At 39.6% G+C, this 27,802-nt stretch overlaps 2 protein-coding genes across 16 annotated transcripts; one reads left to right on the forward strand and one right to left on the reverse strand.

Annotated features, from left to right (window-relative positions):
• The first annotated feature begins 1,235 nt into the window (after positions 1-1,235).
• Positions 1,236-12,962, forward strand: LOC110951131 (elongation factor 1-delta-like). 8 transcript variants are annotated; one of them, XM_022194059.2, is made up of 10 exons: positions 1,254-1,365; positions 1,781-1,802; positions 2,658-2,693; positions 4,798-4,921; positions 7,579-7,635; positions 8,569-8,650; positions 8,874-8,968; positions 9,348-9,554; positions 9,877-10,071; positions 12,838-12,962. In XM_022194059.2, exons 3-10 carry the CDS (start codon positions 2,680-2,682, stop codon positions 12,874-12,876), a joined length of 813 nt encoding a protein of 270 aa, XP_022049751.1. In that variant the 5' UTR covers positions 1,254-1,365; positions 1,781-1,802; positions 2,658-2,679; the 3' UTR covers positions 12,877-12,962. The 8 variants fall into 8 exon arrangements, with proteins under 8 accessions (XP_022049753.1, XP_051809722.1, XP_022049751.1 ...); XM_051953759.1 differs by having other exon boundaries at positions 1,293-1,365; positions 1,781-1,832; XM_022194060.2 differs by lacking the exon at positions 1,781-1,802 and having other exon boundaries at positions 1,265-1,365.
• On the reverse strand, positions 12,748-27,754 carry LOC110951129 (E3 ubiquitin/ISG15 ligase TRIM25-like). 8 transcript variants are annotated; one of them, XM_051953750.1, is made up of 10 exons: positions 27,667-27,754; positions 27,305-27,363; positions 27,003-27,065; positions 23,613-26,759; positions 19,430-19,516; positions 19,080-19,313; positions 15,918-16,077; positions 15,773-15,823; positions 13,657-13,716; positions 12,748-13,581 (listed from the first exon to the last, which is right to left on the reverse strand). In XM_051953750.1, exons 4-10 carry the CDS (start codon positions 24,195-24,197, stop codon positions 13,055-13,057), a joined length of 1,704 nt encoding a protein of 567 aa, XP_051809710.1. In that variant the 5' UTR covers positions 24,198-26,759; positions 27,003-27,065; positions 27,305-27,363; positions 27,667-27,754; the 3' UTR covers positions 12,748-13,054. The 8 variants fall into 8 exon arrangements, with proteins under 8 accessions (XP_051809710.1, XP_051809716.1, XP_051809712.1 ...); XM_051953756.1 differs by lacking the exon at positions 23,613-26,759; XM_051953752.1 differs by lacking the exon at positions 13,657-13,716.
• Positions 27,755-27,802: the final 48 nt, after the last annotated feature.

Consider the following 27,802-nt stretch of genomic DNA (forward strand, 5'->3'; position numbering starts at 1 on the left):
AGGTGTTGGACTTAAGTTCTAATGGACAGTTGTCCTCGTGGGTTCAAACCCCTCTCCTGATAATGAGTTTGATCACTCAGTTCAAATAAGATGTTTCATGGGTGCTGTGCTTTTAGAAAAAAGAGCATATATATCCAATCTGTCATCATACCTTGACAAACTTCTATAAACAGAAAAGATCTTAGATGCAGTACTTACTTTCTTTTGTATAGTTTATGAGATAGACATGGGACTGATAGATTCTGACATGACACAATGATCATAAAACTATTTACTTATATTCATAAATATTTTCCCCATGTTACTCAATACCTTCTGCAAATTATTCACTCAGTCGCCATCACAACAAGAGCAATAATAATAAGAATTATAATAAATGTGCTGAAGTCCCACTGAAATCCTGCTTGAAAATCTTTTTTTTTTCTTTTTAAATCTACAAACCTAATTTTCGGAAAATTTCTGCATTATTAATTGCAAGCTATTTTTATATTTTTTAAAGTGGTTGTATGGTAGTTGAACATAATCTGAAATCTAAAAGCATCTTTTTAACTTAAGCTTTTATCAGTTCCAGATAACTTTACATAATTATAATATTAGATACAGCTGCTACTACTACATTTAATAACAAAGGCAATAATAATAAATTGCTTTTTTGTGAATAAAAACTCTCCAGCCACTGGATCTTGTTATTGTTGTTTTCCACTAGATGATTACGAAATTTTAAAAATATATTTTAAAAATCTGCACTAACCCGGATGTATCGTTTGGTTCGACTAGTCTTCCCTCTGCAGGACAAGCGAGGAAAATGTATTCATAATTAAATCTGGGCCACACTTTATGTAATTTTTCATTTTCAGCATGGAGCACAATTTTAATTGAAGTGATTCAGTAGCAGAAGTCCGTTTGTCTTAGTGGAAAACAAAAGCAACATTGCGCCACTGTTCAAACCAAATAGAAAAAAAATCACACTTATAAGCAGGCAGCCTGTCAAAACATCTCGAAAACAAACTGACAGCTACCGTTAGCCGCCGCCTGCTCTCTAAGAGTCATGGGAAATGGAGTCTTTGACCAAAATGGATCATACCAATCCTGTGGCAGCTAAAACGTATATTCCTTTTGTGGTCAAGATTCAAAAACAATTGCTTATTTTTCTTTGTAATTTCTGTGTTTTAATATTTTTTATAAAGATAACATAAACGTGCAAATAAATGATATAGTCGTTAAAAAGCTGACGTCCTCCCCCCCTCTGCCACTGAAGAATACGGGCCGTCCGTTAATGCGAGTCCTCTTCTACCGTCGGATTACAGCTGTGGCGGCACGCAAAGCGGTGATTCTCCAGCCATAAAACGTCGAATAAAACCAAACGTAAGTGCGCTAAAGTTGTGTTTTTATGACCTGGCACATTTCAAAGAGTGTACCGTTTGTATAACCAACACACAACTCTGAAGTTGGAGTTGTTTAAGCGCCACGTGGTCAACTGAACTACAAGTTGGTGGGGCTGTCAAAAAAAAAAAACTTGTGAAACGTAACTTTAGCTAATGTCTGAGTGTTAAAGCAACACACGAACCACAACACAGACCTTTACCGTCATTTCTGCCACATTGTCAGCGATATTTGTCTTGTTTGTTACTATGACATGATGCATGAAATGTCAAATTCTTTCAGTGATTCTCGGAGGGCAAATAATTGTTTCTCAGATGTAGTTCGCATCACTGGTTGTGTTTTTTTCAAAGCCCAGTGTGTGGAGTTGATGAGAATTTGTTTATTTGTTGGCCATTAGGTTCGTATTCCGGTAACAAAAGGTGAGTGCTGATGTTGAAGCTGCTTTTCAGGTGATGCTCTATGCTTTGCATTTTACACCCAGTTGTCAGTTTAGTGAATGCAGATTGCTGAAACTAATGCAGTCTATTGTACAAATGTTCAGTTTTTGTTGAATGTTTCACTCAACTTTAATATCATGTTTTAGGGTGTAGTCTAGAGGTGTCTCTGGTATTGGCTCCACATTTGCAGAAACTTGACAGCCATTTGTGCTGTTGCCTAATTTTCCAAATATTTTTATTTGATGAATTGATCAGTCATTTGGTATTTGGGGAAAAAAAAGTTGAGCATGACCTCTTTAAGTTGACAATTTTATCCAAACCCCTACATATGTATCACTCAGTGTTAAACAATAGAAAAAGTTGTTGGCAGTATATTTTATGGACTTTTACTAGAAACTCTTGATTTTGTGTCAATAGAGGAATTGTTTCGGTTGTAGTTTGGAGGGCAAAATATTTGAAACATCTCTCCGATTGACTCCAACACCAAAACAACAGCAATCCACACAATCATAAACCGAAATCCACACCACTCTACAATAGTTTCCAATGAAGTTTAGATTCAGCTAGGTCTATTTATTAAACTGATAAATGAAACTATGCAGCAACCAGGTTTTAAGTTGGTATATGTGTGGGGGTTTTTTCATTTGTCTTGTATTTCATGGATGATATGTGATCAGTGTTTCGGTGTTGTGATGTTTGCCTGCTTGATTAAATGCAGTGCTGATATCAGAGACCTTTACAGTGTATTGCTCATGCAACTGTGTAGATTTTTTTGTGTATTATAAATGCATGTTAAGTAAATACTTTGCATTATTTAAATATTCAATTCCACAATAGGCAGCGTACATTATCCTCCATCATGCCCAAACAAAGGTGAGCCACACTCTGAGTAACTGGGTGTTTCTCAACTAGAACATCATGTCATCTCTAATGCATAAACGGTGTTTCCTCGTTAATTGGATAGAGCTGTGTCTGAAAGGAATAGCCTTGTTGTAGGACACCTTCAATATTATACCCTATTTGTGTCAAATTGAGACTGTTAATTTTCATTATTTACAAAATTTATGTGCAATGCTGGTTTTAGATCTGAAATGGGCACTGAGGAAACACTGCAGTCCCATTTTAATTTAAATGTTGGCCATCTTTACTGCCATTCGTGATGCCTACATTACATTTTGCCTTGTTTGTTTTGCAAATGCTTTGTTTTGAAAGTCCAATGTCAGATTGATCATTGACCCTTTTGGACAATATTCTATGTCAATATAGTTTAATTCACCTATTCATAGAGTCATTCTAAACTGCTCATTTTAAAGTGAAATAATGAATGAAAATAGACATTCAAGCTTTTTGATCAATCTGACATTTCTTTGCTTTCACACTAGTGCCACATATAAGCCGTTTAATGGGCTTTCTCTGATGTTTCTAACCAGTAAGCACCGCTGTGATGCTAACTTTACATTGAACTAATGGCTAGCTTCCACCTAGCTTCCACTTGTTGCTTTTTTTTCTCTCCTTTATAAACCTCTGACAAACAAGTGAGTAGAGAAGACACCCCTTTAACAGAGAAATGGATCAGTCTTTGCCAAATCGTCAACAAAGAGGAGCGCCTCAACATAGTGCACCAGTCGGGGCCTTCAGACAGGGTAATGCGCCCGCTGTAGAGAGAGAAATTATTAGTGGAGACAACATCCAGTTCAGGAGGCTGCGCCGTCACACACAGTCAGAGAGCTCTGGGGCTGAAGAAAAGCGGCTGAGCTCCTCCGTAGAGGCGAGCGGCTCGTATGGTCAAAGCTCCGTCTTGCAGGGCATGCAGTCCGAGGCGATATGGTACAACCGCAACACCTATGAACAGGCCGAGAGCCACTACCATCGCCAACTTGCCTCTAATGGCAACAGGCCTCTGTCATCTTCTCCACGAAGTCCAAACACCAGAGGATCCTTGACCTTCCACTCCAGACGCATCCACGGTCAGCAGCAGGATCAGGGCTACCCTGTCACCACTGTAAAGGCCTCTGGTACCCCTCACCGTCAGTTCAGTTGGGGACGCATTCGCACCTCCTCTGAGACTGAGCAGGGAGGCAAAGGCAGCAGGGGGCCACACCCGAGGAAGAGAGCCCTTTCTGAGACGGAAAGCCGGCCAAGATGGGACAAGTATGACTCGTCTCACTCAGGGAATGGGAGAGACATGATCTGTGTTTTAAGTTTATTTAACTACTGTAATTATAATGTATTTGTTGTCCGTCTGCAATTTTTGTTTGGCCTTTTTGTTTGTTTTTTTAAAGTCATGCTAACTTGTGTATTGTGTTTTTCTTGTTGGACATATAGGAGTGCAGATTAAATGTGCAAGCAGGGAGAAGTTTGTTGGCATTTACACTTTTACAGAAATTGTCATGCAAGTGACAAAGCACAGTAAAGTGAGTCTGTCCTTTCACTGTGTTTGGTAATGCAGTACAGTGGGTCTCTGCTGTCACCGATGGGGTTATTTGCGGGCGGTGGCCTACCTTTTGTTCTGTAATCCAGACTTTGCAGACCAGGCAACTCTGTGTGAGGAATGTGTAGATGTCCGACTGCTGCAGTAACCCATCAGCAAATGAGAAAGGGATGTGAAATCTGTATGCAACAAGTTATTATAGCTACTTTCTTTTTTTATTATGTGCTATTTCACATGACTCCTCACTTGTTGTCGTGTCAGCTTGCTGATTGTATGTAATAAGAAATGTCAGTTTTATGCTTTGGTTTATCTCTCCCCATTCCACCCACAACACCACCTGTGGCTCAGCATGCTGTCATAACCTGCAATGTCACCGTCAAGTGTCTAATGAAGCTGTGTCACATTGCTCATTTGCTGTCACTGGTTGTGCTGGCTGTAACAACTAATCACCTGGTCTTGGCTGTTGTTCAGCAGATAAGTTGCCAAATAATGATCGGTGTTTTTGCATTGTCTAATCTTTCCTAAATTTTGAACATCCTTCCTCAGCGCCACCATGAGTGGACTGCAATGCCTCGCCACAGAGAACATCTGGTTCGACAAACAGCGCTACGATGAGGCGGAGAGGCGTTTCTACGAGGGAGTCAATGGCCCCTCCTCACCACAGCAACAGGTAGGAGTACTTGCATACTAAAGATCCCAAATGAAGTTGTTCTTGCAAACCAGCTCTTCATAGGGTTCAAAGTTGTACCATTTATCATTGCCACAAACTGTTAAATTAACTAAAATGAGTTACAAAAATGTTCTGCGCTCCTCCATCAAACCAAGAAGTCATTAGTAAGGTAGCTGTGACTAACAGTCACATGACAAAAGCTCAGGGACATTTGTGCTGGAATTACACAGAGCACAAGCTTGGAAACAAATTAAAAATGTTTAAGGTAAACACTGTCCCCCCCCCCCCCCCCAAGCATTGATAACACCCGTGGGTACTTGGAGAAATTGGAGAAATGTTGGTTCTGTTGCATCCAGGCCTTTTCTACTTATATTAACTAAAGAAATTGAACTTTTTCCTTTTCAAGATTAATGGGGTTGTTTTACTGTAAACTTGATTGGCCACAAAGGCCAGGGCTTTCTTCACTATCCTGTCTGTCTACTCTTCAGCTCATGCTGCTCTTTCAGTCACTGTCCTGTAGTTTTAGGCAATAGTTACATCATCGTCTGTCACAGCGCTCAGCGGGGTGGGGCAGCTGTGTGCATGTAAGTTAAGCCACTCGATTTAGAAGTGTCTCGCCTTAGTGAGAAAGGTCAGGTGGTTTGGCAGCTGTCTCGTCTTCTCAGGCCTTCCAGGGCTGCAACAGTAGCTCTTGGAGTTTCTACACAGGCCTGGAAAAACAATGAAGAGAGAGATTATAGCTTGCTTTCCTCTAGATCTGAAAGGATTACTTACTAAATCACAAAAAGCCACATTTTCTCTATGAAGCTTTGTGATTTAAATCAATGCAGGGAACTTTGGTTTTAAGTGCTAAGAATTTATTTTTTCACGATGTCACCCTTAGTTGCTGCCCAAATACCTCACAGAGATCCACAGGTAGTGCTGTCTACACATTTCATTGCATCAGGGCAGTTTACTGGGCCGGAAAAGATTCAAATACAATTGAATTTCATTTCAGGACTTGGTGTACTTGAGTGGGGAAAAGACAGCTGTGCTAAGAGAGGTGCAGGTCAGGTCATTTTGCTGGGTTTGTGTAGCTTCAGGTCTACTGCCAAAATGTGTGTAACCTTTACATTGCAAAATCTAATGCTAGAGAGCTGAGACCTGATATGTAGCTGCTTTTGATGGGCTGTTTGTCTTCTACATGTTTGATTTTACAAGGACTTTCTCTTGAAAATATGTATATAGGTTTAAAAATAAATTCTAAAAGGGCATCAATCTGTGTTTAGTGAATCAGCCATCCAGCTTTTTGTTATTTTTCCTGCTGCTTTCTGTCTTTCTCACTGCACCTGCTTCACCACTGATTTATGCATCCATGTCTGTAAGAGGGAGAGGGTAATGCCAGCTTCCAGGACATTGCTAAATCCCAAAAGAGTATCCAGCAGTCCCTAAACTCAGCAAGAGCTTTACTATGAAAGAGCTGCAAATGTACCTCCAGTAGTGACAGGACTGTACTCAGCTATGGAGGAGGGTATAATTGTTAAAACAAGTAATGACATTTCAGGTGTAGAGGGGAAGATATTTTGGACATTTTAGCCTTTCAGTCCTCAAACTTATAGGGAGTCTTTAGCTTGCGTTACAAGTAAGTGCCATTCACGTAGTTCATTTTCCATTTCACCTCTGCTTTTTGCCATCATCTTCAGTGCGCTCTGTCAGTAAGTTCCTTTGTTTGTCTGAGTCACTTTTGGACAAAGGAAAAGTTTTTTCTCAGTAGTACCAAGGTACACGTTGATACTTTGAAGAATAGGTTCACGCTTTTCTGAAAACAGTACTCGCGTGTGTACATTAAAAGTCTTATTGGTAGTTGTAATTGTTTGTTCTGTCTGTACTGACCACAAAGGAGTTTGTTCTAAAAGAAATTTGGGTGTAGATGGTGAGATCTAAAATCCAGTCCGTATGTGATGAAATGTCATCTAAACTTTAGTCAAAGCTATAAGAGACTTCGGTTTTCAGTTACAGATATCAAGTAACTAAGAATGATTACTAAAGATGTTTTTAATAATATATGCGATTATTACATGAAGGATAGTCTCTGAAGTTTTGACCTCGAGTAAGTCAGTTTTTTTTCTTTTTTTATGATCGGGCACTCTTTGTTCAGTTGTGCTTGTGCCAGTCCTGTCATTCAATTGTACCACAGTTTACCTCTGATCAATATGATGCCCCAGTGCAACATTGATCTAAAATAGTTTTTACCAATGCATCATGTCTGTTAAATCTGAATAATTTGACACAATGCACACAATATAGAGAACTAAATGTGTATATATATATATATATATATATCTAACAGTAAACTAGTAAAACTAAGGTAGACAATCCCAAAGCAGTGAGCTAAGCTCTTAGAAGCTGCAGGATTTGATGATATCTCTCATTCTGGTGATATTAAGGACTTTATACTCCGTCATTTTTTTTTTCAGTATTATTATCAAAGCTGACTGATGCTATTTTTACAAACTGTCCTCCTTTTTCTCTTTCACATCTGTTTGGTGTAAATCAGAAGCAGTGCATACCATAGAATGTGTAGCATCTGACTTTGTACCTACAACCTGTCAGTCTGTTTTCTCTTCTTGTCTTCATATTTAACGTGTTTACCTCATGTTGCACATCACCTGGGGCAGGTGAAAACAGCCCTGCAGCAGGCCAAAGGGCGCCAGCAGAAACGGCAGCACAGAAACGTAAGTGCTCCTCGTCCAGCTTTGCTGCCAAAGGCTGGGAACGTTGCATGACTGAGACAGACAGCCGGACGTGCTGTCTGCTGCTGCCTGATGTGGAGTGTGTTGCTGTTATCGTGTCACTGCGATGTCTCATCCTGTGCCACCATCTCACCATCCTGCTTCCTTCATCAAAAACTACAATTAGGGGATTCAGAATGTATACATTTGGGATTATAATCAGTTGGTTCTAATTTAGTTTTGCTAGATATTGTGATCATGAAATCAAACTTGTAGTAATTTTTGGATGTTAAACATTTCCCAACGGTTGCAAAGAGTCAGATGAGAAGATTAGAACCAGTGTGATATCTGTGTTGCCTTAGCATCAGATTGTTGCAGGATAATTAGCTAGTCCTGCGATTTCCAATGGTCTAAAAAGAACACCTACCATCATCTGTGAAGCTCACTGATTGACAGATTGTATTGAATTACTATCTGTAGTACAAGGGAATTTTTTTTTTCTTTTTAGATTTAAAGGCAGCTGTTTGGCCCTGTCTTCATTGCTAAGATAACAAGTTGTTGTCTGATAATGGGAGTGTTATCAATCTTCTGACTCTGTGCAACCAAGGGGAAAAAAAATAAAGTATTACTATGATTTTTTTTTTTTTTCAATTGAGAAAATTGCATGCGGACATTGCACACATTTAACCCTTCTTGATGGGGGGGTTCATTTTAACCTCAGCATTGTGTGTGTGTGTGTGTCCATATCATTGTTGTGTGACTGATTCGTACCCCTGCATGGCTTAGGTTTTTTGATCCTCATCTTATTTTGCTCATTACTTCACTTCAATCTTGGATTAGATGTCAACCCAAATGTTCACGACCCTGCTTTGTTACCGTTTCACGCTGACCTGCAGCATAACTTTTTCTAATTGATTTGTGATTATCTTCCTGCAGTCATCCTCACATGCCGGTGGAGACCAAGAGCTGGTTTCACGCATGAAGAGCCTGGAGCTGGAGAACCAGACTCTGCACAAAGGTGTGTGTGTGTGTGTGTTTTGGGAATTTTTTTTTTTTTTTTTTTACTTGATTCTTAAAGTAGCTATAATCAATTTATTTAGAACAGTGTAAACAGGGTGTATTTATTTTTTTCCCCTTACTATTCTTGAAGTAGCAAGTCTCCCTTTTGTGTCTGTGGTAATATGTTAATGTTCCCACATAGTTACTTGAGGCTTAACTTTCCTGTTTTTTTTGCTTGGCAGTGGTGCAGGAGATGAGAGCTGCCCTGCAGAAGCTGGAGTCCAGAGTGCTTATCCTGGAAAAGAGCCCTGTAGCAGCAGCTGTCCCATGTGCTAAGGTAGGTTAGTTAGAGTTTCATAGATTAAATGGGTCTGCATGGCGTCTATAATACAGATGTCTTAAAGAGTCAACACAGTCTTTTGTCTTTGGAAGTCCTTGAAATCAAATATTCACCCACACGGTTTGTTCTTTTTTTTCTGTTGTTTTTGATTGTTGAAGTTGTTGAAGCTTTTATCTGGTTTTCTTTGTATTGTCTGATATTTATGATCATGGTTGATTGAACAGTTTTCTAAAGGGGAGGACTTATGAGCTGCTAGCGTCTTTCTTCCACAGCACGTAATCTGTAAAAACTCTATCGTTGTAGGTCTTTCATTGTGATGTTTTAATTGTTAACAAATCAAGACTATTTTCCAATCCTTTGTGATTGTGTTGTCCAGGCTGCTCCAGTCCAGGCTGCTCCAGTCAAACAGGTGAAGGTGGAGAATGGCGATGATGACGACGATGACATAGACTTGTTTGGCAGTGATGATGACGATGAGGAGGCAGCACGCATTAAGCAGGAGCGCGTGGATGCCTATGCTGCCAAGAAAGCTAAGAAACCTGCCCTCATTGCCAAGTCATCCATCCTCCTGGACGTGAAGCCTGTATGTATCAGAACTCTACAGCTGTGCTCTAAGAAACTTGTAGTTGTGGGAAATGTGAAAAATTCATGATATATTAGGATTACGGGGTTATATAGCTGGGATTGTATGATTATTAACTTATCTATGAAAAGGTGATGAATGCATCAAATAGTGTCTAAAAGTAAAGCAAACATTCACATGCAGGTCAACTCTTGTGCAAAATCATGCTGTGTCATTGCATCTGTTTACAGATGTATACAGATGTTTTGTTTACACACGTGGATCCTGTATTCTGATTTCTTATGGTTTTGTCAGATTAATGTTTCCTCTTATGTCTGCATAGTGGGACGATGAGACAGATATGGCACAGCTGGAGCAGTGTGTGCGCTCAGTGCAGATGGACGGGCTGCTGTGGGGAGCTTCCAAGCTGGTACCAGTGGGCTACGGCATCAAGAAGCTGCAGATCAACTGTGTGGTCGAGGATGACAAAGTTGGAACAGACATCCTGGAGGAGGAGATCACCAAGTTTGAGGACTTTGTAAGTACCAAATCAATTTGGTGTCAGTGAAACATGAGTTCACGTAATTGGAAAACGTTCGGTTGGATACAACTCCACAAATTCATGATTCCTCCCGAAATCTTTCATTTCTGCCTCCATCTCAGTAACATGGAGTTGAATGAATTTTTTTTCTGTGGTACTCGGAGCATTGAGAATTTGCAGTGAAAGATTCAACAGCAGCAAAATTGCCTTAAATATACAATACATTTCTTTTAAGAACACATGTGGTACGGAAGCCCATTCCCACCAATTCAACTGCATCTGATGTGTGTTGGTGTCCAGGGCTGATTGTGAGCACTGCTCTGGCTGGATGCATGGTTTTTGTTCAGACTTCAGCTGCTGCTGTGGGTCACTCTGTCCAGCTGTAACTGTTTGGAGCTGTGGTTCTTCTAGGACCAGACTCCCATTGCTAACCCATTCTACAGTACATCATGCATATTTTCAGTGTGGTAGCTTGCTGCCTGGAGTTTGCTTGTTGTAAGAAAGTGGATTTTGAAAACTGTAAATGCAGATAGTGGAAGGAGAGGTGAAAGCTGCCTGAAATGAGCAGCCAGTGGCAGGCTTATACCCAAAGCCCACATCTGGTGAGTCAGACTATTGTAGAACAAATGTTTTTATATGTTTATTTAGGAGTTGAGGAACTATCACTGTACACATCCTACCACTACATGTCAGTGTTTCAGCTATTGGAAACAACCTTGCAGCCATAACTGTAACAATGGCTACTGCTAGGACTTTCTCTGTAGTTATAGCTATTGTTACAATTATGGCTGAGAGATCTGACTTAAAAAAAATAAATAACAAGCAAAAAATGCGTCTGCATCACATGAGCTCCCTAGCTTGTAATGTTCTGGGCTGATAGTTTGTAATAACAAGGCTGGATCAACACACCAACTGTTTATATGGATCACAAGAACTATGAAACATATTGATCGGTATCAAAAGTCTTAGGGGGCTTCGTATGACTGAGACGTTGTTTCTGCATTGAAAGAACTTTATTTCATTGTTATTTTAGGCCATCAAAGCAAATTACTTGCCTTATAATCATAAAGATAACACTTTGTTTCGTCAGTGGACATACAAGGTGTAGCTTTTACATGAGACCAAGATTGTTGTTAAATTCAGAAAACTTTATTTTAATTTCTTTCCCTTTCTGCAGCCATACACTGCATCTTGGTCTTTCACTGATCAAAGCAGCACAGTAGGTTTTCTTCTGTTGGTGTTCTCAGGAGCTCCGTCGTTTTCATCATCACTTGGTTGTATTGTGATTTCACAATGTGACTCTCTTTCTCTTCCCTCAAATATTGTCTGAACTCACAGGAACCCATTACGTTTGTATCGAAAGGAGAGATGAAAACGACAGCTCCTGATACAAGTAACAGAAGATGATCTACTGCACTGCTTTGATCAGAGAAAGACCAAATGCAGTGGAGTGTGGTTGTGGAAGGGGCACTTATTGACAGGAATGGAACTGAAATTAATCTTTTTAAATAGTCTACACACCTCATTTATGCAATATCCTCCCCTACTGGTGCATGTGTGGAAGTTATGCAGCATGTACAAGAACTAGAATAATATGGTAACAAATATTCTAGTGTCTAAATTTACAGTTGTACTGGGTCTTGCTGGTGCAGCTCCTGTTTCAGCACCTGGGGCAAATTTCACAGCCAGACTGAACTGGACAAAAGACGAGGGAAAAAAATGAAAAGGTTACACAGCAGTAATGACTGCCGATTACTCAGCTTACAAAGCAGGCCATCATGTTTTCCAACTAAAGACTTTAGTGTGTATGTGTACTGTCCGACATATCAAATCATTCAGATATTCTCTTCTATTTATTCTATTATTGTCAGTCATTTTTGCAGAGAGCAGAATGAGAACATTCATTGAGTAGCTGCTGTTATTTTATGTCCTCAAGTACAGCTTAATAAGCAACTAAATCTATTTTAAAGTTCTATTTGTATGATGGAATTTGGTGTTAGTGGTTGGTTGCTTTTCAGGCAGCATCATTTTTGGCCAAACCTGAGGACCTGTAAAACACAAACAGTTACTAAGTGAAACCAATGTTTTCTGCAAAAACTTTTAAAATTAGAAACTGTTGTCCGACTCTGATGTAGCTGAGATTTGATAAGCTGCACAGCACACATACACTTCCCCAGATATACAGAGTGTCCCAAAAAATGTATACACCTTTTAGCAGCTGATAACTAACCTCAAACTACTGGACTGTTTTTTTTGTTTTTTTTTTTAAATGGAGATACCTAAAAGACACAGTCACTGAATTGAGAGCAACCATTAAACGTGAATGCACACAAATACCAAAGTAATTGTTTCATGATGTGTGCTATTTCATCGTTTCCGTTGTCGGCAGTGTCTGAACCAGAACGGACATCAGTTTGAGAACAGGCGGTGACAAAACAGAATGATGTTTGTAAATTCATCGAATTATAATAAACACCTAATTTACAATTATTTAAAGTGCGTGTACATTTTTTTGGGACACCCTGTATACTGAGAAGCATTCTTGGTGTCAGTCTGTACAGTTCTTTGAAAAGCAGATCATTCAAAATTATGGTCACCCACCCCCAGCAGACACAACCTTTCAGTCATGGCCCATTTAAAAGGTCAATCAAGAGTAGGAGGTGAGATACAATGTAAATTTTTGAATTAAAGCTTTATTTTCATTACCTTTCATAATGTTCAAATAAATACATAACTTAACATATTTGATTTCTTCCTCTGCAGGTCCAGAGCGTAGATGTTGCTGCCTTCAATAAGATCTGAGCTCCACCAGCACTTTTCTTGCTTCACCAAAGTGTTGCTGCTGCTCCCGGCTTGTACGGTTAATAAAGCTAAGCTTTGAGCACAAACCTCTGTCTCAGATTTATTACTTAGCTTATAATCTAATTATTTACAAGAGAACTTGAAGACTGCTTTTGATACATTGCAGTCAATTTCACACTTAAAGTGAACACAGCTTCAGGGTAGAGCCCAGCCCTACCCAGAATCCTGGGTATACAGGCTGCGTGAACGAGGTCTTTGCTTTATGAAGTAGAACCATTGAATCGGAAACATTGTAGAAGCATAAAGTTCCACCTCTGAAATCCAGATACACTCCTATTCTGCTGCTGCAGGGAGCATCGATGGCCACGCTCTCCTTATTGTGCTGAAATGAGCAGACTGTGTACGAGCAGTCCAGGCTCCAGGATTTGGCGTTGTGTCCCAGCTTGCAGTCGCTCCCTCCTCCACTCCTGCCTATGTTTTTGTAGCAGACACCGATGGAAACCCCTCCGTTTCCAGCCCACTCCACCTCCCAGTAGCAGCGTCCAGCCATGCCGGCTCTGCACAGGACCTGGGCCCAGCTGGTGAAGCGGTCCGGGTGGTCCGGGTAGGGCTGTGGATCAGAACGTGTGGTCACTCCTCGTCGGCCATCAGTGAAGCATAGATAAGAGTTGGCGGTGTTCGGGTCCAGGGTTATGTCATTGTAGTCTGGACAGAGGATGTGAGCAGATAACTAGAGAGGTTTGATCATGTTAGAAAAATGTAAGATCAAGCTATACTCACATTGTAGGAAATCAGCTCTTGCCTTTGGCTCTGAGTTGTATGGTATGTCAGGGTCTTTAGCTGTTAGCATGTAGGCAATTACAAATGTTAAATACATCATGCTTCCAGCTGTGTCATTTTAAAACAAGTCTCAAGTGAGATTTTAAGTAAACAATTACATTTATGATGGGTAAATAGTTAATTTTCCACTGGCTGATTCATCCATCCATTCTCTATACACCGCTTTATCCTCACTAGGGTCGCGGGGGTGCTGGAGCCTATCCCAGCTGACTTGGGCGAAGGCAGGGGACACCCTGGACAGGTCGCCAGTCTGTCACAGGGCTACATATGCAGACAAACAATCACACTCACATTCACACCTACGGGCAATTTAGAATAATCAATTAACCTCAGCATGTTTTTGGACTGTGGGAGGAAGCCGGAGTACCCGGAGAAAACCCACGCGTGCACAGGGAGAACATGCAAACTCTATGCAGAAAGTGCTAACCACTACGTCACTGTGCAGCCCCTGGCTGATTCATGTGAAACATAAATGCTGTAGCTGTTGGAAAAATTAAATGGTCCACACTTACATAGTGACTTTAACCTTAGCTAGGTTCTACAGACCTACTTTACTGTGTGGTTCTCATTCAGAGAAAAAGCTTTTAGGATGAGGACTACAATCTGGCAAACATAATGCTACTGTGTAATACTGGCTGTTGTAACTGCTGCAGAAGTGTAAACTCCACAGATCAAACTTAAGTACAGTGTTAACGTACTTGAACTTCCTTTGAGTGTTTCCACTTTATGTAACTTTTTAGTCATACTGTCCCTCCACTACATTTCAAATATTGTTCGTTCTACTCGACCACATTTATCTGACAGCTTTATTTACTTGGAAAACAACTACGCTCAACAAAAATATAAACGCAACACTTTTGTTTTTGCTCCCATTTTTTATGAGATGAACTCAAAGATCTAAAACACATACACAATATCAGTATTTCTCTCAAATATAAATCTGTCTAAATCTGTGATAGTGAGCACTTCTCCTTTGCTGAGATAATCCATCCCACCTCACAGGTGTGCCATATCAAGATGCTGATTAGACACCATGATTAGTGCACAGGTGTGCCTCATTGCTGAACCTGACCAACCCCAGATTATAACCCATAACCCCCACACCCTTGTAGGCACTCGGTATGAAGAGTTCATCACTTCATCTGCCTCTCTTCTTACCCTGATGCGCTCATCACTTTGGAACAGGGTAAATCTGGACTCATCAGACCATAAGTGACCTTCTTTCAGTGCTCCAGAGTCCAATCTTTATGCTCCCTAGCAACCTGAAGCCTTTTCTTCTCTGATTAGCCTCTCTGATCAGTGCCTTTCTTAGAGTCAGATAGCTGTTTTGTCCCAGTCCTTTGTGCATGTGGAAATGTCCTATTAAACACAGCCGTAAGTTCTACTCTTGATTTCCTGCGATCATCTAAGAGTTTGTTCCAACCACATTTGTTAATCGAAGATGATGGTTCATCACAATCCTTCAGGTTTGGACGGTTCTTAACCCGATTTTAGAAGTTTCAGAAATCTCCTTAGTTGTGTTCTTTGCTTGTTGCAGTCCAATAATTTGACCCTTCTGAAACAGATTAACATCCTTTCCATGACCACAGGAAATGTCTTCCAAAATGGTTGTTTAAGAAATGAGAAGCTCCTCACTGCATCAGCTAGGGTTCAATAAATTGTTTCCTGCTGAAACATACTCATCACTGCAGTAATTATCCAATGGAAAGGCTCTGACCTATTTGCTGAGTTAAATCCAAGTGGTGATTTTCAGGCAATGTATATCAGACAGAGGGACCCTATATTTTACTGCACATACTTTTACTTAAGCTCGATTATTATTATTATTATTTTTTACTTGTAATGGAGCATTTTATTTTCGCAAAGGATGCAAACATTTCTTCCACCATCGGCTGGATGAGACCAGACTGTCATTTTTTTAACACACTGCTTCAGCACTCACTTCCTTGAAAGACTGTCACTCCATAGTTACAGTTGCTAGGCTGGGATTGGGCAATAGTTGTTCCAGTGATGTGTCTGCAAAAAAGTAACTGCACACACAAGAAGAAACACATACCTTTAGTCTTCTCTGAGGTACTCCGATTGCTGCTTTCCTTCAGTGAAATCACTGGAAATACAGACGAGCAAATAGTGATTATTCACCGTTTACAATTTTGAAACATAAAATGATCATCTTTATGGCAGTCAGCTGTAAAACATACCCTTATCGGATATTCTGTTGAATTCTATTTGAAGTGTTTCATCCAGACTGTCCTTCAGGTCAGCCAGAGCTCCTCTCGTGGTTTTATACATCTGATAGTGAAGTGCATCAGTACTGGGCATCTCCACGGTCTTCATAGGGAAATGAAGAGACTTGCACTTCTGCATGGACAATGCAGCACAACCAAATTACAGGACAGGATTTGAATACAAACATAACAAGCCTAAAAAGAAAGAAGATCATTTCAAAGTCAATCCATGTGACTCATCTGTCAAAAGAAGTGTGGTGGGGATTTGATTAAGTAATGCTTGTGCTAAATTTCACAGTTTATCATGATCTTAATAAAACTGACCACAGTAAAGGAATGCTACCTGCAGTGATCACAATTATCCGTAGAGCAGATTTAGGGAAGTGCTTCAGGAGGCAATAACACCAAGAAAACAAAATGTAAAAGCTCAAAGGGTAAATAAAAGACATTATCTGGACCAGTAATAATCATTTTATACTCATTGTTTGGGATAAGGTATTTGATAAATAGTTCATCTGGCTACATCCAACTGATAATTTCTATTAATAAAATATATTATCATTACTACACATGAAAAAACAAACAGGAGCGCCAATAAATGCAAATTTTATGAAGCGGATTTAGACAGAAGGTTCTCCAGTTTTAAGCCTTGATTTTGGAAATAAAGCTCCTTTGCCCGAGAATATGGAACTAAAGCTCAGGGCCTATTTTTTTATTGAGCTTCTAAAAGATTAAATTAAGGCTTTAACATTTGAACTTTAATCTTTCACTTTATTTTTAATCTTACTCACACAGAAGAATAAAATCTATTTATAAAATTTCTTCTAACTCGTGCTTTTCTGTTAAGCTGATTAAAGGAGAACCTTCAGAAAAAGGTGAGCACACACCTTTACACACGTCCCCAAGCCGTTGTTTAAAATGTAGCTGCTAATGTAATGTCATCTGAAGCTATACAACTGACTGTGCAACTGAGAATTTGGTGATAAAAAGCCAAACCATGCCTTTGATCTGAACATTTTACTAGATTTGCCCTTTTTTTTTTCCCTTTTTGTTTCAATTTCAGAAAATCTCATTATTTCATCCTAACGTACAGTTTGTATCATAAATACATCAGCTTGTTGTTTATTTTACAAGTTTATTGATTTTGGAGAAATTTTGCACAGATAAAATGTTATTTAAAAGATTACAAAAAGACAGTGTTTGACTTTTGTTTCAGATTGTTCTTACACTCAAAAGGAATTTTAAGGTGAAGTTTAACTTTCATGTGAACAATTACATTCATTTTCTTAGGAATTTAAAAAAAAATTAGCTTAACTAAATTCAATTCAACACTCTTAACCTAATAACTCAATCTGTTTTTCTAGTATCTGGTGTCTCATCATCCCATCTCTGTTTTTACCGTTTTTTTCGACAAGATATTCCAGAAGTAGAAGAAAACCTGGCTACAAATTTTAGCGATGTTACATGAGACTCCTGCAGACTGTCTGTCCAATATAAGTTTCCAAAAGCAGAAAGAAGAGGAGTAAAAAAAAAAAAATAAATAAATAACAGTCAATTTTCAGATTTTCCACAAACAGCTGATAATTTACAATAAGACAATGAAATATGCAAGAAACATTTGCCTGTCAAGACTGACAAATGGCAACCAGAACAACCCCTAAGTCCTCTGTTCAGCTGCTGATTCTTTGGATAACTCTGTTTTTATAAAGCTGTACAGTACGCCTACCAAGTCCACATGTGAATGCTTTGCAGTCCATAATAATGGACAGCACATAATAAAAAAAAAACTGCAGAAATGTGTCCTGGTAAACGTTGAGATGTTATTTCTTAGAGAAAAATCAGAAAGTTGCTCCTTGGATCCATTCTTTAAACAATTTATTGCTTCTTCAATCAAGACTATAATTACAAACGATTCTCTACAAATGGGCGTCTTCACTGCTGTGATTAATAACTAGAGACTAGTATCCCATCTACAAGTATATTTTAACTCAAGCTTGCTATTCAGTCATTTAAGTGATTATCAGAACTTTCATTGTACGCATCACTTTTCACATTATTGTTTAATTTTGCAAGTCTGACTTTCTAATTTATCCTGCCTCTCTTGTGTTTCCTCATTGCACATTTGTGAGGTTAATTTACGACAGCGTTTCTTCAGTTGCTCAGTCTTTAGTGTTGCTGAGTCTTTCATTATTAACACAATGGTATTACTCTGCCATGGAATGTAGAGGAGTTATGTGATGATCAGTGTTGGTCGGTCTGTCTGTGCGAAATATTACTCAAAAATGGACTATTGGATTTAGATGAAATTTTCAGGGAAGGTCAGAAATGACACAAGGACCAACTGATTAGATTTTGGCAGTGATGCAGCTTATAGTCTGGATCCACGGATTTGTTGAAGATTTATGTATCATTGTGAGACAGCGGCACGGCATCACTGTAACTATGACAACAAGTGAACACTACGTCAGCTGCCTCCTGACGATCACATGATTGCGATCGTACTACAAATCCACCGGGACTTATCCATTGGAAATGATAGTATGAACAATTGATGAAATTGTGGGGGTGTGTCCGAGTTCCATCAATTCCCGCTGCCTGCTACATATTTAGGTCATGCAATTTGGTATCCGTACGTAACATACACATGCATACCACATGCCTTTACTCAGAGCGAGGCCATTATTTAATTAAAGATTCCATCCATCAGAAATGATAGAAAGACTGAGCAGCCTTGGCAGAGTACTGCCCTCTCTGAGTGCTTTTCTTGTTTGCTCCTGTGCTGCCTGTATGAAACATGCCATACAATTTGAAGTCTGATTGAGACTGAAAAGTTTGTGGATTTTTGAAAGTGAGGTAGAAACATCAAGGCCCCTTACTGGCTAATGTATAGACATGTGACTAATGTCTCATTCACATAATATCAGATTTACCCTTATCATCAGTTTGTCACTTGTAAGGAGTGTTCACACAGCTGGGAAAGTTTACTTTTCCTGAAAGCAGTGACACTGGATTTCTAACATCAGCCAAAGTTTTACAGACAAGCAGCTCTTAACCATCAGTCTGCACTCTAATGTAAAAAATAATAAGGCCTAGGCTCAACAAGCTTGTTATCGTGAATGAGTTTTTGTTCTGTACCTGGAGGAAGTGGACGTGGTCCTCAGTGTGGGACAGCTTCTCCAGCTCAGCCTCAGTCTTCCTGAGCTCCACTATCTCCCTCTGCACCTTCTCCAGCACCTCCTCAGCCTGACTGACAGCTGCTCTCTGCTGGACTTTGATCACCTCCTTCACCTCGCTGCTCTGTTTCTCGATGGATCGGATCAGCTTGGAGAAAATCCTCTCACTCTCCTCCACCGCTGCCTCCGTGGAGTGCTGTGGAGAATAAAGTGTTCACATTTTGGTCTCCAGGAATCCCATCCACCCCACATTTGATTCCACGCTGTATGTCAACAACATATTAAAAGCTCCTATAGAGGAAATGCACCCACCTTGATGTATCTGATAACATATCGAAGCTCCTTCTCCACGTCCTTCAATTTCTGCACAGACTTCAAAGCGGTTTCTTGGAGTTTTTTCTGAGAGAATACAAAAGATGGATATCACATGAAGCGGTCCCTCACGGTGCTCAGTCGAATATTTTTTTTTTTCCCCACGGTTGACTTTCAGGAAGGAAAGTTTTGATTTTACAATCAAAGGGCTGGATTACTTTGGGAGGCCTTTGGTCTATCAGCCACAGAAACATCTGAGCACAAGCTGCAGCTGCAGGACCAAGCCACACTTTACTCTCCCTGTGTTCAATATTTTACCTTCTGAATCTTTTGCACCCAGCTGTGCACGATATATCAGACACTATGTATACAAATCCAAGGCCCATTATGTCTCCACTCAAATATCAGACACTTAATACACAACAAGAATGTGTCATACTAACGTTTTAATACAGCAGCTTTTAAATGATAACTGATCATTACACATTCAGGCGGTTGGTGAATTGAAAGTGAATTTGCAAAGACTTGGTGCAGCAGAAATATCCTGTCTTTAAGTCCACTGCATTGTTAGCAGCTGAGGCTACAGAAGGAGTTGCTATACACTGTCTAGAGTATGTGGATTACAAAAACATATTGGCAGAAATATGTGTCACGAGAAACTGAATTTAAATCTCATTGTCTAATTTGACTACATTTTTTTTTGACTGAAATTAGTTTTGGCAACTCAGTATGGAACTGAAATCATTTTCAGTCTGGTAAATTCAGTTTCAGAGTATTCATGTGTCATTTTCAATGCAATTATTCAAATTGAGCAGTTCCAATTCAAATTAGTTCACATAGTGTCATATTTCTGCATACAGAAACAGCAGTAAGATAGATTTTGAAGAGCATGAAACGGAGAAAACATTTTTTTTCACCTCTGCAGTCTCCAGTGAAATCTGCTTCTGAACACAAATAATAACCACTCCAGTTATAAAATAGGAATTAATTTCAAATATTAATTATACCTACATTAGATCTTTCTTGGAGGTCTCAGTTGGACTCTCTTTGCCAACAAAAGCAGCGGTGGTCTTGCCTCATGCAAGTCAGAACATATGATTAAAAAATTAGGACTTGTAGATCTAATATGAGTGAAGATTCAACAGCAGGGTGGTTATTTCTCACCTCAAACCTGTTCAGAAACAGATTTTGGTGGACTGCTGAAGTGAAATAAGTGAAACCTCATACGTACGATAGAGGATCATTCATCCTGCTCAGACCCCAGTGGATCATAGAACTGTGGCCTCAGGATGAAGGGATGCAGCTGAACTCTTTTCCTCCTCAAAGAGTGAAACAGCAAAGCCCCCAACAATTACACATGTGTAAGTAACTTAGTACTACTAGTACTTTTGTTATTAGACAAATGTAGCTGTACCAGAATTTGACATTTTTAATCTACTAGGTTTTATGTCAGTGGAATGATACTTATCAGTGTAAGGAAAGATGTTACAGAGCTCATACGGATATTCTGTAGTTGATAAAAGTCATTTATACATTTTAATATATTCATGTAACATACACTGTTATTCAAAAGTTTGGGGCCACCCAGGCAATTTAATGTTTTCCATGAAAACCCACACATTTATTCATGTGCTAACATAATTGCACAAAGGTTTTCTAATCATCAATTAGCCTTTCAACACCATTAGCTAACACAATGTAGCATTAGAACACAGGAGTGATGGTTGCTGGAAATGTTCCTCTGTACCCCTATGGAGATATTCCATTAAAAATCAGCCGTTTCCAGCTGGAATAGTCATTTACCACATTAACGATGTCAAGACTGTATTTCTGATTCATTTAATGTTATCTTCATTGAGAAAAAAATGTTTTTCTTTAAAATAAAGACACTTCTAAGTGACCCCAAACTTTTGAACGGTAACGAAAATATCCAAGAAGCACTGGTTGTCAGGAGAACAAGCCTTGTTTCTGTTCTCTTAAATAGACCTAAAGTTCTATAAACCTATCATAGTGTTTAAAACAGTCTTGTGACAAGTCTAAGTATTGCAATTTGTACTTCGATCTAATCTGAATGAAAAAAGACTGCTTTTATTCAGTTTTGACAAATGTACTAAGTATTTCACTGACCTAAAACTGTGCTGACAAAAATATTCTTTCAAAAATAAGGACATTTCTAAGTGACCCCAAACTTTTAAACAGTAGTGTAAATGTTTGCATTCATTATTTTAGTTACTAACATTGCTGCATTTTAATATTTCTCACATGAATAAAAGTATACATACTCTGACCAGTGAGCACAGACCCAATTTAGAAATTCTCTGCCTGGATCCTGTTTGAAAAAACTACCTCCTCCCTTTAGATCTCCCTTTACAGCTTCAACAACAACAGATCATTTTCTATCCAAGGGCACAACAGCATCCACAATGACACTTTTTCTTTGACTCTACCACCAGCATGGAAAAGTCACACTGAGTCAGACTTGGGTCTGACCTGCAGTTGTCAAACTTTTTACCGGCCTTGACTGCTCCTGTCTTTCTTCGCTTGCTTGGTGCAGCAGTGCAAGATACTGCAGTTTTAGATGAAATTTGAGATATGTGACCTTTGTCTGCCATTCTTGTGCGACCTGCAGCTGTTAACCTTGTGGAGAACTCCAATGAGTGCAAATAACAGTCAGTCTTCTCATGCAGTGACTGGACACACCTTCTCATTCAATGCTTTTTATATATTTGTATTATTTTCTACATTGTAAATTAATGCTGAAGATTAACACTTTTTGTTTACAACATAATTCCATATGTATTCTTTTATAGTTTTGATGTCTTCAGTATTAATATACAATGCATAAAAGATTTAAATAAAAACCATGAATGAGGTGGTGTGTCCAAACGTTTGACTGGTAGTGTCTATTTTATTGATTGCTGCTGGCATGTGAAGGGACCTACTTTCCCTAAGTACCATACAGCTCCTGGAACACTTTGCATACTCTAGCTTTAAAGACTTTTAGTGTCAGACTGCCACAATTTGCATCAACATTTCTTTAAGGGAGGCAACTCTGAATATCAAAATGATACAATTATATTTCCATCCAGTATGACTTGAACTGTCTCTGGATGTAGTTTGTAGAAATTCTGTGTCTAAAACTTCTAGAAATTTAAAGAAGATGCTTCGTCAGACTCAAAAACTTGCCCGAGAATCATTACGTTTTGAAGTTTTCTTAAGTTTTAAAGAAATCCATTGACAGTCATGACATCTATGGGTGCAAACAAAGAGTACGAATAACTAACTCAGCATACTTTTAGTGAGGCAGTTTCCCCAAATTAATTCAATAAAGAGTTAAAATGGGGCTTTAGTTGTAGCCTACGGATACATTGCCTTTTCACATTTCCCAAACTTTACTTTTCCATCAATTTTTGTACAGTTTGTGTCACAGGCTTAGAAATTCTGTACATACAGCATCATTTGTATAGAAAAAAAAAAGGAAATACTAGAGTCAGCCACCAGTAGTCAGCTTAGCTTAACGTAAAGACTGGAAACAATGGGAAGAGTTGCCAGGCAACCAGCAGACACAGCAGGACGTTACTTCTGTCAGGTCTGGTGTATTTGCTTTTGGTGAATAGTGACAATCACTCACAACCAGGGTAGATGTTTCCTCTTGTTTTCAGTCTTTGTGCTAAGCTAACTGACTGCAGCTTTACTAGTATAATTACTGTACAGAATCAAGGTCTGAAAAAAAGCTGGCAAGTGTTTTCCAAAAGGCTCTACTCCTTTTTAGTAAAATAAAAAAGAAGTGCCTGAAAGCAAACATACTAACATCACTGTTTAATCAACTGAATCCAAATCAATCGTTATATTGTCAGTGTTCGGTGTTTTAACTCTCACATGACCAACTCTACAGTCATACAGCAGCCTTCTTTAATCACATGCTCATACAGGAACAACTCTGAACCAAAAAACATAGTAAAATTTTACAAATAAACTAAATTTTGCATGTAAAATCTGTAGAGTGTGCCTCTGAAATCAAATAAACACATCCAGTAAATCCTTTGTCTAAATGTTAGTGTAAAATTCTGCATGAGTTCTCTACAGACCAGTTTAAACTAAAAAGTTAAGTGCAGTCAAAGCTGTTATCAGTCAATTCAGGAATTGAAATAAGAGGATACAGAAATAATTTGTTATAAATCACCTGTTGTGCTGCTCTCTCATCCACCACTGGCACCGTGTTGTGGCCCCTGTGCCGCTCTTTAACACACTGTGAACACACACACTGCTGCTCAGTGCGACAGTACAGCCGCAGTAGTTTGTCGTGCTGTGGACACAGCTTCTCTCTCAGCTCATTTGAAGCTGGGATCAGCTTATGGGCCTTTCCATTAAAGTGTTCTTCATGGACTCTCAAGTGAGCCACACAGTAAGACTCCAAGCACAGAAGGCAGGACTTAACAGCTCTGCTTTTTCTCCCTGTGCAAACACTGCATTTCACCTCCTCTGCTTTGGCTGAGTGCTGAGCAGCAGCTTGAATTCCGCTTCGCTGAAACTTCTCCACCACTTCACCCAGAACTGTGTTTCTGCTCAGCAGAGGTCTCGGGTTAAACACCTGCCTGCACTGAGGGCAGCTGTACTGGCCTTTCTGCTTGGGCCTGTTCCAGTAGTCTTCAATACATTCCAGACAGTAGCTGTGTCCACAGGGGATTGTCACCGGGTCTCTTAAAACCTCCAGGCACACTGAACAACAGAACTGATCTTGTTCGACAGAAATAGTTGCAGCTGCCATTTCCTGCACTCTGAACTCAAACTGGCAGGAACAGAGATGGGCGTAGCTCACAGGTGTACTGATCACAGCTTCTCACGTTTCACTTGACGCACCCTGAAGCCTCCAATCACAGCCAGCAAGCCAGCAAATAGGCTGTTCTAGATACACTGTGCAAAGAGCAACCCTCTACTGACCCGCCTCTCCTAAAGAAACACCAGGTAAGTTCATATTATGTGCACTGACCTTTAAATGTAACCTGATACGTCACATTTTACACAAAAGCCCCGCATTGTTTTGTGTATGAAGTCACCCTCCTGTACTGAAGAATGTGTTTGCTCAGTGAAATGTAAACCGACCACCATGTAAATACAGGACTGCCAACTTGTGACCAGACAACAGAGTAAGATTTGGTTTGTGTGGGACGCTGACAGGGGATCTGGGGACCATCCCCCAGAAAATTTTGAAAATTACTGATCCTATTTCCTGCATTCTGGTGTAATTTACGAGCATTTTGCCTGTTAAAATCTTATTATAGAGATAACATTAGGGGTTCATTAAAAAACATTGAGCAGAAAAAAAAAACAGAGCAAGGGCAGGCAGTGTTGAAAATGGTTCTTCATGTAAAATATGGATAAAAATTCTGTGGCTGGATGTGCACAACACATTTCAGTATTTTCCATAAATATCTGCATAATTGAAATAACTCCAGCAACCACTTTGTAACATTTGTCTTGGAGGATTTGAATGCACACACTCAACAGCTTCAAGTTGACCACATCAGTCAACTAAACAATAAAAAGTGCTGAAGCAATAACAAAACATATCTTCATAACTTCAATTATCCATTCACTGAACAGAATTACAATCAGACACTAAACTCTCTATTAAATGTCAAAACAATCCATGTGACTCTAAAAACTCAACAGCTTTACAAACTCTAAGACTAAAGTCTCCACAAGGATCCAAAAGAAGTTGGACTTCTATATGAGAGCTACAATTATAAAAAAAAAAGTCTTAAAAATATTTAAAAAATGTCCTGTCCTGATCACGTTCACATGCTGATTTAAAGCCCTAGTCATAGCACCGCCTGCTGGATGGGAGCAAATGCTCTAAAACTAGCCTGCACATGCTCCGATGTGCTTGAAACTTTACATGTGTGATCAGAGACCAATCCTGATCACATCCGTAGGCCAAAATACACTCTCGGTTGCAGCGCCACCTGGTGGATGGATAGGAAAAGCTTTATGACTAGCCTGTACATGGTCCAATCTGCCTGAAATTTTACATGTGTGATCAGAGTCCAACCTTCATCACGTGCACAGTTCGACATGCACTCTCGGTCGAAACACCACCTGGTGGACATGCATGGACTCGCCGACCAGCAAGGATGCGAGAACCCGTCCAACACTGCTTGCAGCTTTAATTGCTTTTACTTTTTCACTCCACTAAGAGGCTGCTATCTGTTTCAGGAGCCGGCCAGATGGTTTATCGGCTCCGGCTCACGGCAGTAGTGTCGCTAAAGGACTGGAGAGTAAAAAAACAGCAGCAAGCGTGAGAAAAAGCCCACAGCTGAGCGGCAGGTGTGGAGGTACAGAACACCTGGCACAGTGTGAAAAACAGGAGTTCATAGTGCAAACTGCTGTTTTTTAATCATCTGTTGAAAATGGAGAAAAGGAATGACATAAAAATGAACCTCCAAACCTTTGGCCCACATAGGTCAGGTGTGTTCGTTTACAGTATTTCTAAGCTTCTGTTGAAGAACAGCGACAGGACTTCGTTCTAAATATTGGCAGCCATCAACTAGGTGCTGAAAATAAGGCTGCTGCATTGAGCAGTACAGCCAAGAGCAGGATCAAATGCTAAATAAGAGGAAGCTGGCACTAGAGACACCCAGGGAAAGCTTTCTGCTCTGCATCCTCACCCCACCCCACCTTCATGCTAAACCTCCATGACCTAGGCCAGGGATGTCAAACTCATTCCACAAAGGGCCGGTGTGGCTGCAGGTTTTTGTTCCAACTAAGCAGCATCACACCAGACCTGACTCATTTAATCAACCAATCTCAGTCTCCAGACAGGTGATTGGTCAGACTGTGTGCTCGAGGCTACAGCAGGGGCGATTCTAGGATCAGAGGTTTAGGGGTGCTGAGCACCCAGAGGTGCCCAGCCAGGCAAGATAAATTTCTTCATTGTTTTGTACGTTTTAATGCAGTTTCACTCCCACGTTTGTGAAAGAAAAGCATAACACTTTTTGAAAAGGTCTGTGACTAAACCATCCAATCTGATAAAGTTTATTTAAATGCGGAATCACCACAAAGGAGGAATGCACTGGAATCTTAAAAGAAACATATCGTAGTCCTAATTTCTGGGAAAAGACGACTCATTTAGATACAGCAGCTCCTCAACATACACATAAATAGCATGTATGTTTCTGGAGTAAACCAGCCCCCTATACCAAGCACCAAAAAACAAAAAACAAAAATGGACCTCGGACTGATTTTTGACTTTTATTTGAAATGTGATGCACAGCATTTCTTTCCCTGGTCTGCACGCTCTCATCTCCCAGAGTCTCTCCTTGTTCTCTTCCTTTCATAGAGAAATTAAACAAATAGAAAAACAAATAGATAATTAGGAAAATGTAATGAAGAAGTTCTGTTTAGAATGAAGTCCACTGATATCTGTTAAGTGTGCTTCTGGAAAGCATTTAATGTGGGGAGAAAACATAACCTCCATGACATATATGTAAAATTATATTGTGAAAGGATGTTTTTCTTTGTCATCTTAACAGTTGGTGTTTTGCGTGCCACTATTCTCTGTTTGTGTTCTTACCTGATTCTTCCTGACCCTGCACTCTCTCCTCTCCTTCCCCTTTTTCATCTCTCCCTCTTTGGACTGACAATCACACACAAATAGATTGTATTCAGCTAGAGGAAAAATACATAAATGTGAAAAAATACCAATAAGAACACAAATAAATAACGTCCTGTCTCTCTCTTTGTAATGTCAATCTAAAGGCAACTAACCAAACAATGTGTTTTATATCTGATAACAGATATAAACATGAACACTGATACATTGATCCAACTTACAACATTACTCGATAGATAGACCATTTGATCTTACACTCTTACCTGAACCTGGCTCTTTTCTTCGAAAAAAACAATCTTATGTCCATGATGAGGCAGTCTGTCTGTACACACACAATAGGAGTTATAATGTTAACGGGCATCCAGTCATTAGCTAGTCAGTAGAACCTTAGCTTTAATATTAACACATGCACTGACACAACAGCGAGCTTCTCTCAGTCCAGTTCAGACACTGACCACCTGTAACGTTTGCTAGCTAGAAAAAACGTAAGCTAACTCCTACCTAACAACATAAACAGTAACCTTTGATCAAATGCAGCAAAAATTAGGACTGGTAATGCTAATAATGTGTTGGTATTGAGTGGTAGAAGTTCAAACCAGGTACTCACACCACTACAGCACATTACCTTCTGTGAGGCAGCGCTTAGCTCTGCAGGTAGCGGCTCAGAGCCCGAGTTGGGAAAGTTGAGCAGGATCAAACCATTTTGAGGCAAGATGGGGGGAGGAGGGTGCTGTATTTCTGTTGTTAAAACATTACGTATC

The sequence above is a fragment of the Acanthochromis polyacanthus genome, chromosome 9 (genome assembly GCF_021347895.1).
Source record: "Acanthochromis polyacanthus isolate Apoly-LR-REF ecotype Palm Island chromosome 9, KAUST_Apoly_ChrSc, whole genome shotgun sequence".
NCBI classification, from domain to species: domain Eukaryota; kingdom Metazoa; phylum Chordata; class Actinopteri; family Pomacentridae; genus Acanthochromis; species Acanthochromis polyacanthus.

Coding starts and splice junctions, on each gene's coding strand:
- LOC110951129 (XM_051953750.1), bottom strand. CDS start 24,197: ATGGCAGCTGCAACTATTTCTGTCGAACAAGATCAGTTCTGTTGTTCA. Junction 19,314..19,429: donor ATGTTATCAGATACATCAAG/GTGGGTGCATTT, acceptor TATTCTCCACAG/CACTCCACGGAGGCAGCGGT. Junction 15,824..15,917: donor CAACAGAATATCCGATAAGG/GTATGTTTTACA, acceptor CTGTATTTCCAG/TGATTTCACTGAAGGAAAGC.
- LOC110951131 (XM_051953759.1), top strand. CDS start 1,813: ATGTTGAAGCTGCTTTTCAG. Junction 9,555..9,876: donor TCCTCCTGGACGTGAAGCCT/GTATGTATCAGA, acceptor ATGTCTGCATAG/TGGGACGATGAGACAGATAT. Junction 10,072..12,837: donor TCACCAAGTTTGAGGACTTT/GTAAGTACCAAA, acceptor CTTCCTCTGCAG/GTCCAGAGCGTAGATGTTGC.